Source organism: Carassius carassius, chromosome 1, assembly GCF_963082965.1.
Source record: "Carassius carassius chromosome 1, fCarCar2.1, whole genome shotgun sequence".
In the NCBI taxonomy this organism is placed as follows: domain Eukaryota; kingdom Metazoa; phylum Chordata; class Actinopteri; order Cypriniformes; family Cyprinidae; genus Carassius; species Carassius carassius.
In genome coordinates, this window is record NC_081755.1 from 19,580,507 (window position 1) to 19,592,477 (window position 11,971).

An 11,971-nucleotide genomic window follows, 5' to 3' on the forward strand; every position below is an offset into this window, starting at 1 on the left:
AAAAACACAGTAGAGCTGAATTGACATTCTACTCAAAATGCTGGCTCTACTGAACTTTTAAATTATATGCAAATCTTTCTTATGCATCTGCCAAATGTGTGGTAAATAGCATTCTCTGGGATACTTATTTATTTATTTTTTACAAATGTAAATAGAAAAGAAAAGAATAAGTTGAACCTGACCCTATTTGTTTTCTCAGTGCATTTAGCAGATATGCATTTTTGATCTAATAATCTTTAATCAATAATGTATTAACTCTGCTCTTTTTTCATATTACTCACTAGACATCTATGACATATGTCCATACTGCATTAAAGCCAGTCAAATTCATATCTGTCTCCATTATGCTATCCATCGCTCACTTTTTACAATCCAATCAGCAATATATTTTTTTGGTCCTTGATAGCCATTTCACTTGGAAATATGTCACAGTATGGTTGTAAAGTCAGTTGTTTTATGACAACGATTGTAAATATGCAGCACTATAGCCTCTTGGTTAACTGTAATTTACAGTTATATATGTGGTGAGCTATTATATTTAGTTTAACATAAAAATACAGAAATCCTGTGAAACCTACAGTATATATTTGGAAATATAATGCATTTAAATAATAATAATAATAATAATAAAAAGAATCAATAACCGAAAATAAAACAATGTTCTATTTAGTTCAGTCAACGTTGGGTATGTTACTTACAAATTGTAGCCAAATTACATGACCAAAATTTTAAGTATAAATGTAATCCATTACATTACACATTTTGAGATACATAATTGGATTACTTTTTAATTACTTTTAGATTACTTTTAACCTAACTTGTTTATCAATGTGATTTAAGATAACCGTATAACAATACAAAAATAAAGAACAATAATTTTAAATTAGTTTAAAATATATTTTCACATTTTAAATAACAGCAATCAAAATAAAATACTTACTAAAAATATTAAATATTTAATTTGTTCACCTGCATGTCATGTGACCATTAACTAGTCAGAGAACCTTGAACATGCCATTTGTTTTCTATTATTGTTGTGTTTTACATAAAATGTGCATTATTTTAGAGTTATGTGCGTTTCCATAATACCCTCGCATCTTTGTAATAACGTGCACTAGCTATATGAGTTTATTAGATCTGATTCATGGAACAGCCAGTTTTGATTCACTTTGAAGTCCACCATTATGCACTTTGGTGTTCACACTGCAACACTGAAATCAGCCAACAGTGTGATGTCAAGAGAGATGTGCAATGTCACACAAGCATGGCCATTGTCAGACTAGTCTATAGGTGTTGCAAATAGATTTTACACCCATCTGCAGCAGGACATCCTCCAACTACTCAATGACAGAGCTGCTGGAACTGATGTTACTATCAGAGCATGTGTGCTGCAGTAGAGGATCGATAATCAGATACTGCAATTATGCTTCATCACTAATTAAGCTGTTGTCTTCATGAGTCTTTTCAGACACCAATTTAGTGAAGTGGACAAAGGAGACAGGAAATGTCAGCATAATGTTTCTAAATCAATACAGAAACATTATACAACCTGTTAATTCAATTCTGTAGACGCTCATGTTTATTATACTGTGTTAACCAGAGATGATTTTTATATGTTTTCAGTAAAAAGACTGTTTATATCAGTGATATAAGATTTCTAGATCCTCTTTTATAAAAAAAATGAAAAAGTAAATTGATTTTAATATAAAAAATGAAAAAGTAAATTGATTTTAATTAATATATATATATATATATATATATATATATATATATATATATATATATATATATATATATATGTATATATATTATATATATATATATATATATATATTTATATATATATATATATATATATATATATATAATTTTTTTTTATTATTATTTTTTTTTTTTACAAAAATGCTTAATCTATTGGTTTTGCGAGAGACTGTTTTCCAGCTAATGCAACTCTGATGAATAATAAATAAGCTTTCTGTGGCAAAATAACAGTGCTTATTCTGATGAACAATTATTCTCTCTTTTTTTTTTTCTTTTCAGATTTTACTTTTCCTTAGAGAACACTGGGTGCTTTCAGAAAGTAATGTGCTCTGGTAACTTAACTCGATGGTTTGATTGAATATGTTATGATGGTTCAAATGGATTTCCGGGAATCCCCCTTATCCCATAAATTATAAATTATATACTTAGTACTTACAATTAACTGAATCCCAACAATATTTTACCATAAAATATAGACCCAGGCTTATATATTGCCTATACGTTTATTAAACTACTTTTTCTTTTTCTTCTCTAAATGATAAAATAATTCAACATTTTTCCCCGCAAAGACGAAAATCTTCCAATGATTGTGTGGAATTTATTGAGCTTTTAGAAAACTGAAAATCCGTCCGTTGGGTTCAAAACTAGTTTTATTGACTTACTGGGTGTTTTTTTCTGCTTTAATATCCCGGGGCGGGAGATCATGATCAGGCGCGTGATGCAGCTCACCGCCGCAGACGCGCTTGCTATATAAAGCCCGCGCGCACCACAACCAGATTACAACCAGCACAAGCTGTCAGAGACAGAGAGAGAGAGAGAGAAGGAGTGCTGCTGAAATCACTTGTCCAGAAGACACTTAGGAAACCAACACGCCATGGAGGCTGGAGCGAGCGGGATGCACTGGAAACTTTTGATACTTTCTTGTCTTTTGGCCGACGGGATGAGCCAGGACTTTGGACAGACGCAGTTCATTTGCACGTCCGTGCCCAAGGATATGGACATATGCGCCGCTACACTGCAGAACAGCGTGCCTGGGGAGGATCTCAAGAGCACGGTCATGCAACTGCGAGAGACGGTGCTGCAACAGAAGGAAACGATCATGAACCAGAAGGAAACCATCAGGGAACTGACTTCCAAGCTGACGAGGTGCGAAAGTCAGAGCGCGTCCGAGCCCGGAGACGCGAGGGCCGGCGGACGACGGAAGGAGACGGGCACCAAGAACACAATGGGAGATGTGTCGAGGGGTCCGACGGACACACTGGCTCAACTCTCACGGACTTTACAGTCACTCAAGCAGAGGCTGGAGAACCTGGAGGTATGTCTGTTCTCCTGGAGAGGTTTCTTCCATGTCAATCTCGGTGGATTTTTTTGAGAACGCTTTCAGCTTGAACATTGCGGCGATCCTCGCAACTTTAGTTTTTATTTTACAATACATCAGTTCACAGTATTTTAAGTAAAAGCGGGGCTAAATGTTTGCGCAAAATCCTCGTTTATAAGACACATTAGCCTATCTGAGACTGTAGAAGAAAAAAAACATATAGGCTAACTAAGATTATATTCAACACCATTGATTTGGCCGCTCTTATAAAATTAAATAACATAATTTTACGTAATGATATGCTACTTAGATTATTTGAGTATGAAATCTATTTTTTTTTTTCTCCTAGCAGCAGTGCTTCAACAGTGACCGTAGCGTTTTTATTCTAAACTTAAACCGAGCGTTTCTCTCACAAATAGATGTTCACGTTGTTTCTTTCGCAGCAATTTAGCCGGAATAACAACTCCGTCCAGGCGAACAGCTTGAAGGATCTTCTGCAGAATAAAATCGACGACCTGGAGAAGCAGGTCTTGTCCCGTGTGAACGGTTTGGAGGAAGGAAAGCCTGGGCTGCGCAACGAGAGCGAGCAGCGCGGACGCGTCGAGTCCACTCTCACTTCACTGCACCAGAGAATAACCGATCTAGAGAAAGGTAACTATTCGCATTTCTGCTCCGCCTATCATGTTCATGTCATGTAGATGTATCGGGCGCTCTCCTGACCTGGTTTTCTACTTGGGAAATATTCTTGGAGATGTCAGCGTGGATAATGCATTGCTGTCGTAGTGTCGCGCTGCTGTGTCGCAGGACAGGAGGGGGGTCCACACTCCACAGAGCTGCATTGCTTTGCATATCCAATTCCACATAAAACCAGCTTTATAGCATTATCTACAGATGGGAAACCGAGAGTTTTGCAAGCTCATGAGATTTGTGAATTTTCATTCACGAGAATCACATTTTACTTAGTCATTAAAATGCATAATATCCCACAGTCTCGTACAGAATAAAAGGCATTAATAGGAAATGGTATTTTATATAATTTTTTATATAATATATATAATTTCATCCCAAAGACGTAAGATTTACATCTTTCTGTGAAGTTCAGAGATACACTGCAGAACGTCTGTGCTGACCTTTTCCATCCAAATAGATACATAAGGGAATGTACATTGTCAGTCTCAAAATAAAGGAGAGAAAGTGGATCATTCATTGTACTCCCATTCATCTGGTGCCATTTTATAAATATGTGTAATGAAGGCATCAATTTCAAGTATTTGCTGAAAATCATCTGTAGCTCACAAAAGTGATGTGCTTTCAATGATTAATTGATCAAAGCAATGAAAATGGTTTTTAAAAATATAGAACTAATATGGAGCATAATACAGTTGAAATGAGGCAATGTCAGATTGAGCTGGAACGGAAAAGAGCACGACCCAAGTTATCGAAAGCATGAGAGCACTTTAGATTAAGTGCTTCCAAGAAGTTAATGAGCATATAGTTTCCTGTCGCCGAGCTGCTATGTCAGCTTGTGTCAGATTGCTTGTGCTATTTAATGCTATTTAGAAAGGGGTTGCCCTAGTACACACAGTAAATCACATTTTATTGTTATTCTTATCTGTAAATGTTATAAATTCAAAGTTGTTATACATTCAGACAGAGAGGGCAAATTAATTTTGATTTAGCATTAACTTTGATTGATTATAAATGAAGTTTTATTTCATGATATGCTATGCTTGAATGCGTACAAAGACAAATTAGGTTTGAGAGGTTCAGCACATGGTAAACATTTTAGACAATAACTTAAATTGCAGTCTAACATGCAAATGTCTTCCATGTTAGAGAGAACAGTGGGTAAGTTTGGAATAACTTGAAGGTTAGTAAACTATATGACATATTTTTTGTTTCACTATTTCCTTATCTCAGTAATGATGCCCATTGATTGCTGCTTTTACTCCTTATTACTTGTTGCGAGCATCAAGTAGAAATAAATAAGAGGAGGAAGGCTCCCTGGTGGAATAACAGCACTGGAGTGCTTGTCTTTCCCCAGGCAAAAAGAACCAAATAAATCAATAAATGCTTTTTTTTTTCATTCCCTAGAAATATACTTCAAACACACATGATGCCTTATATTTTGATTTCATTGTGATGAATTAGATAAATTTATGGACGGCAATAAAAATCTACTGAGAATGTGTATAGAGACTTTGTAGACTGTATATCTTTTAAAAAAAATAGAGGACTGATTATTTAAATATATGAATTAATTTATTTTTTAATAACAGGCCAAAAGGAAAACAGACCACTGGACAAATTCCAGCTGACATTCCCTCTGAGGACAAACTACATGTATGCTAAAGTCAAGAAGAGCCTGCCAGAGATGTACGCCTTCACTGTGTGCATGTGGCTCAAATCCAACGCCTCTCCAGGAGTGGGGACGCCTTTCTCATATGCAGTCCCGGGACAGGCCAATGAACTGGTTCTTATCGAGTGGGGAAACAACCCAATGGAAATGCTTATCAATGATAAGGTACATTAACGCTTTATAATCACCGACCTGAACAATATTGAGAAAAACATTAATTTTCATTTGAGAAATTTTTAAATGCATGTTTTTCTTAATATTTAAACACATAATTTCCTTTGTATTCCTTTAAAGGAGACCGACAGACAGATCTTTAGGTTTCTTCTGGTTTTTGCCCTCTTTTGTTTTAGGTCGCTAAGCTGCCTTTCCTGATCAATGATGGGAAATGGCATCACATTTGTGTCACATGGACTACTCGAGATGGAGTGTGGGAAGCTTATCAGGATGGTGTAATGAGGGGTAATGGGGACAGTCTGGCCCCTTACCATCCAATCAAACCACAAGGGGTATTGATTCTGGGACAAGAGCAGGTATGCATCCTCTGTTAACCTTAATTTGCTCATCAATACTGCAAAGTGTGGCATGGTAGTTCAAGATGTTACATAAGGATGATTTAATGATGAGTGAAGAATACACAATGGCTCTGTTTCAAAACATAGTGAGCCGCCCACATAGCTGTATTTTAAGACATTGTAGGCTTTCTCTTAGGCAGCTGGTCGAAAAGTTAGGAAGCTTCACAACTGCTTTGTAAAACACAGAGTTTTGGCTAAACTGAAAGACAACATTGCATGTATCTTTTTTTCAGATAAAGCAATGCCATCATGTTATGGGTTGTTTTTTTTATAGCCCAAAAATGCTATCTTGTTATTTTGGATAACGAAAATTCTTAACATTGTGCTGGTACCTTGGCTGGTTTAAATATGACACTAAAACCACCAGTATGTGTCGGCAAGTCTCTGTCTTAATAAGTGATTCACTGAATCATTCATTCAAATGATTTGTTCAAAACAGCTGATTCATTTACAAATGAAGCAATCAACTGTCTTAACAACTGGATCATTGAATCATTGGCTCAAATGATTCGTTCAAAAACAGATTAATTCAGGAATGAAACACTGCAGTGTTTCTCTGAGATGCACAAATGTCCGGTTTCAGCTTTGTTTGGAAACAATTTCATTACACAAACAGAAAAAAAAATCTATATTGTATCCTCAATGAAACTCACTCAATATGTCACTAAATAACTTATTGTTTGTTGAACTGATTTATAAAATGAATGATGCATTTGCGATCACATGATATTACTAAACAAGCCTACATCATATGTATGTATATATATATATATATATATATATATATATATATATATATATATATATATATATATAAATCTGTACAGGAATGTTTTTACTTTCAGAACTTTATTAATACTAATAGGTTTTATCAAGCAGTGAGCGCTTTTGGACTCTGAAGACAAGTTTTTGTTATTTTTGTTATTTTTTATTTTTTGCATATACATAATAATGTTAGCTCGCACATCATCAAAACAACAATTATGATATAATCTCAGACAATAATTATCGTACACCCCAATTATCATTGTCTTTTATGTTTATTAGTGGAGCAAACTATTATTTAGCTTTTTAGTACTAAAATTCTATAGAAATTAATTTATACATTCCCATATTTTCACGTTTGAGGTTCGATTTTATTTAGAATGCTGCTCTAAGGTGTGGTCAATTTTGCGAAAAATCTGCATCACATTCAAGCAAAAAAGGTGCAATATCTATTGTCAATAGTGGTGTAATGTATAAAGCACAGCTATCATAGAAGTCACTTTCAGACTTAACAGTATCCAGTTGGTCAACACGGTGGTTCTGTGAGGGGAAATCATTTGTCCTGATCTGAAATTTCAAGTGAATTCCTACTGATCACACCCACAAAACATCGCAGAATAATGGCAATGTGGCACCTGACCATTAGAAGGCAACTAAAGGTTTTTTAACAGAGCCAATTATAAGAAGATATCACTGAAAAGAGTCCATTCTAAAACACTCTATAAAACAACCAGTAGGCAAGATTTTGGCCCACTTGAAATGCACAGACCTTCAAAGACGCCTGTTGGGATGAAAAGCACATATGAATCATTTATGGGCAGATTATCTTCAAAGGTTAACAGGGACCAATCATATGTCTTTGAAGCCATTCACCATTTATTTTATCAGCATCTGAAATAAATGTTATCCACCTGCAGGATACTCTCGGTGGAGGGTTTGATGCCACTCAAGCGTTTGTCGGTGACATGGCGAATTTCAACATCTGGGACCGAAAGCTGTCCGTGGGAGAGATTTATAACCTGGCCACATGCAGCAGCAAAGCACAAGTGGGGAACGTCTTCTCTTGGTTGGAAACCAGCATTGAGGTCTACGGAGGAGCTTCGAAATGGACATTTGAGGCCTGTCGCCAACTGAACTAAAAGAGCACAGAAATCTCCCAGCCAATGAGAGATACGAGTTTCCAGGTGTCTGTTACCAAATCATTCATCCTTAAAGAACATTTTCAATCAAGAAAAAGCATAGGCATCAAAGTCAACGGGAATTTTCTAGATATTTCAATATTTCTTGTCTCTTAACACCTAAAATGATCACGTTTTTGTCATTTATTTCTGGATCTTGAAGGCATGTGCTGATGTTGGTCTTAGCTTGAAGGCACAGTGGTTCTGCTCTTCTCTGGTTGTCTGTTGGGCAAGCAACGCCTTACTGGAAAACTACTTAACACAATATGGCTCAGACTTCCATCTTTACATCCTGGATCATTTGACCTCTTCCTTCGAACAGGAAGCCATGTAGTCTCGCAGTAGATTTCTGAACCACTTAAGTTACTGTTCCCCATCAGGATTATTAGATAGATCTACCCACTGCCTGGGATACTCACTGTGAACTTCGGATGTAGAATGTAAAACGAGCAAAGCTGAGTGTGTTTTTTTTTCTTTTTAATCATGCTTTTCTTCTGTCTTATCACCTCTTGCTTCAAGCATTATTGTTTGTTCTTTTTTGTTGGTGTGTCTGTGTATGTGTGTGTGTGGGTTTGTAAAAATAACTTGATAATTGCCAACATATTTCAAGCCTGGGTGCCTTGGGCAGTTGAAAAGATCAGATCTCAACACATTTGTCATTATTTGCAGTGTACTTCTATTTATCTCTCTCTTTCCTTGTGTAACTACTGATGCGTTATGTTGATTACGCCTCGTAACAGTTCAAACGGTTTGCGAGAATAGGCTGATAATTTAAAGTTGCTTTAATTGTGGCGTGTTCGGCAGGTGTTTGTATTTTTCAAGGAATGTTACATGTACAGAAAACAGCATGAACATCTAAATGCTGCAACAGCATCGAAGAAAAACTGCTTTTATTAGCTCATTTTGGGTTGAGATTTTATACTGTATTGTTATATGCTAAAAGCATGGCAGCACTGAAAGATGAAAAAAAGTCTAAATTTTGTAATAAAATTGTTATATCAAAAATAGCAAGTGTTATGGTGCTTTTAAATGATTGATTTGCAATGAACAAATACATGTTTTGTACAAATGTGTACAGACAAAACACACTATTGTCCAAAGGTTTGAGCTCAATAAGATGTCATTCTGATATATTTTATACGCAAAGCATCAAAAATATATCATGGCACAACTGTTTTCAATATTGATAATAATAAGACATGTTTGTTGTCTAGCAAATCAACATGTTGGAATGAAGACTGTGACACAGAAGACTGGAGTAATGATGAAAAAAATAAAATAAAATCAGCTGTGACGTGACAGAATAAATAACATTTTAAATTATATTCAAAATCAAATTTTTCTTTTTTTGTTTTTACAATATTACTATTTTTATTTTATTTTTGATCAAATATAATGGAGTTGAAAATAAAATAACAACCTACCATTTCCAAAATTTTGTGGTTACTACTAGTCTTTTAACATTTTTAACAGTTACAGTTTTTTAGGCATATTGCATAGGTTAAATCTATTCTGATGTACAGTATGACCAAATTAAATTAGATATTTGAAAAAGAACACTGATCAAAATAAGAGAACACTTTCAGATACCTCCCAGTTATTGGTGTTACTCTGGCACCTCATGCTAATTTCCTTCATTTCCTTAAGTTCCTTAACAAACTCTATTTAACTGGCAACCTAATTTTCAGTTTTCACTGACTTTGAAAGATGGTGAGCCGTTCTAAAGTAACTGAAACCCTCTGACAGCAGGTTGTCCAGATGAACTCCAATAGCAGCCATAGCAAGGGAAGTTGGTCATTCTAAATCTGAGATTTCTAGAATCCTGCATATTTACCATGTCACTAAATCATTTAAGTCCACCCAAAAGACTGGTAATCCACAAAAGAGATATGTGTGAGAGAAAAGGATAATGTGGAGAATCTCAATGGGAAATCAGTTCAACACTGCAGATGGAATTACCAATTCACCGCTGGTCAGTGTAAACCACTCATAAGGAGAAAGAATAAAAAGGCTAACCTAGGAGTATTTTGTGTGGAGAGAGAAGAACTGATCCAAAGTTTACTTCCGTGATGAAACCAAGTTTAATTTATTTGGGTCCAATAGGAAACATTATACCTAGCGTCAAGCTATAGGGAAAAACTGAACCCAAATTGTGTAAAGAAGTCACTTAAAGGTGGAGGAGGAAGTGTAAACAAAAGTTGTACACCGTGACTCTTGAAAGTTGCATGGTATATCTGATCGGAGTGAGTTTTTGTTCTAAATATGCATCAGACAGCCAGTAAACAATCTGTGTAAATCTGTAGGAGTATATTCTCTGAGGCTAGGAGACTATTGTACTGGTAACATTTGATTTCCCAGAATTTTCGCTACATTTGTCCAGCAATCTATGACTCAATGCAAGCGCTTCTGGCTACGCAGACTTTATAACATTCACTGGTGCATTCAGAAATCTGCCAGACACAATTCATAACGCAATGCAAGTGGCACTGCTGCATCTTACAATGTAATTTAAACCAGATATTGTGTTCTGGTTTCTCATAAAGTTTCCAGCCAACTGGGGAAAAACTGACTTTTGAACGCAATTGGCACTAATATTACATTCTGTTGAATGCCCAAGCATTTTGTCCCAGGCCTAATAATTTAAATCACAACCCTATAGCAACTAATAATGTAATAACCAAGTAATAAGAACACGGTTGAGCTCATCATTCAGTGATTCAGTTCCAGAACATACATATACTAGCAGTACAGAATATATACATGCTACACATTCATATTAATGTTTTTGACTGATACTTTTATTCATCACTTTTTCACTGCTATTATCCAGAACATTACTATTGCTGAAAATGACTGTACTGCTGATTTATAATTATTTATTATTATTTTATCGAACTGCAGCATTCATTCTTTTAGTGATTTAATGATCTTTCAGCTCAAACCTCTGTAAAGGCACACCTGAAACCCAATCTTCTGTTTAACAAAGAAGGTACATTTTCCTTCCTTGGTTTGCAACATGTAACTCCAAGTCAAATTATGTTTTTATTCATTAATATATTAATTGCAAAATGAAGGCGATTCCACATATATGTTTGCCAAGAAATTGAAAATTACAAAGGTGTCCACTACTGCTCTTATAAAAGAGGGCAAAATTTAACAAAGACCCAGAACCACTCAAGCAGAGACATACAAAAGATCTCCAGGATGTTGTAAATAAAGTAAATATTAAAATAGCTGAAACTAGAAACTGGAAAGCAAAAGCACAAACACTGGATGGTGGGTGACTGACAAGAGTACCCTGTGAAAATAAGTTTGAGGGGATTAAATCAAGGAAGAGTGTGATGTGAAACATATAACAAATTAAAGGATGCTTGATGCTTTCCTTCAAGCATGAATGAAGTGTAATTGTATGGGGCTGCTTTGGTGCTGTTGAGCTTGGAGATTGATACAGAGTGCAAGGAACAAAAATACCATTCTATTATACAATGTCATGCCATCCCCTGTGGTCAGCACTTGATTGGTTCAAATTTCATCATGCAACACTACAGAGATCTGAAGATACTTCTGAGCTATGCAAAACCTATTTGGGGAAGAAACTGAGCTAGAGTACTGTCTTTGATGGACTAGCCTGCTCTATTGCCTGATTTAAACCACTCTGAGCTCCTGTGGGATGTGCTTAAGTGTAAGGTCAGAGAAAAAATGCCCTACAAGCCGGTCGCACCTCTGGGAAGTGCTACAGAAGGCGTGGGATTAAATTTTCCCTCAAACCCTTACAGCTAGAATATTTTCTGAAAGCTGTAATAGCTGCAAATGGAAAATTCAAGGAAAAGAACAACTATGGAATCTATCAACATGCCAGTTTCCATCTAAACATTTTATCTAATCCAAAGCTTTTGAATGGTAGTGCATATCATGATGATCTAAATAACAGCAGCAGAGCCATTACAGGACATATTGTGTTTCCTACACACAATCCTTAAATATACGCCCTTCCCCCAACATACACATCTTCCAGCAT

The 11,971-nt window shown here is 35.6% G+C and overlaps 1 protein-coding gene across 1 annotated transcript; it reads left to right on the forward strand.

The window, feature by feature from the left end:
* Window positions 1-2,548: 2,548 nt before the first annotated feature.
* On the forward strand, window positions 2,549-8,960 carry nptx1l (neuronal pentraxin 1 like). The gene is made up of 5 exons (XM_059550196.1): window positions 2,549-3,076; window positions 3,523-3,730; window positions 5,359-5,603; window positions 5,789-5,968; window positions 7,693-8,960. The coding sequence occupies exons 1-5, from the start codon at window positions 2,636-2,638 to the stop codon at window positions 7,912-7,914; spliced, it is 1,296 nt and encodes a 431-aa protein (XP_059406179.1). The 5' UTR covers window positions 2,549-2,635; the 3' UTR covers window positions 7,915-8,960.
* Window positions 8,961-11,971: the final 3,011 nt, after the last annotated feature.

Bases quoted from the DNA above. Each gene is read 5' to 3' on its own strand.
- nptx1l (XM_059550196.1), top strand. From the start codon at position 2,636: ATGGAGGCTGGAGCGAGCGGGATGCACTGGAAACTTTTGATACTTTCT. The intron at 3,077-3,522 runs GTATGTCTGTTC...TTTCTTTCGCAG, and splicing joins AGAGGCTGGAGAACCTGGAG to CAATTTAGCCGGAATAACAA. The intron at 5,604-5,788 runs GTACATTAACGC...CTTTTGTTTTAG, and splicing joins AAATGCTTATCAATGATAAG to GTCGCTAAGCTGCCTTTCCT.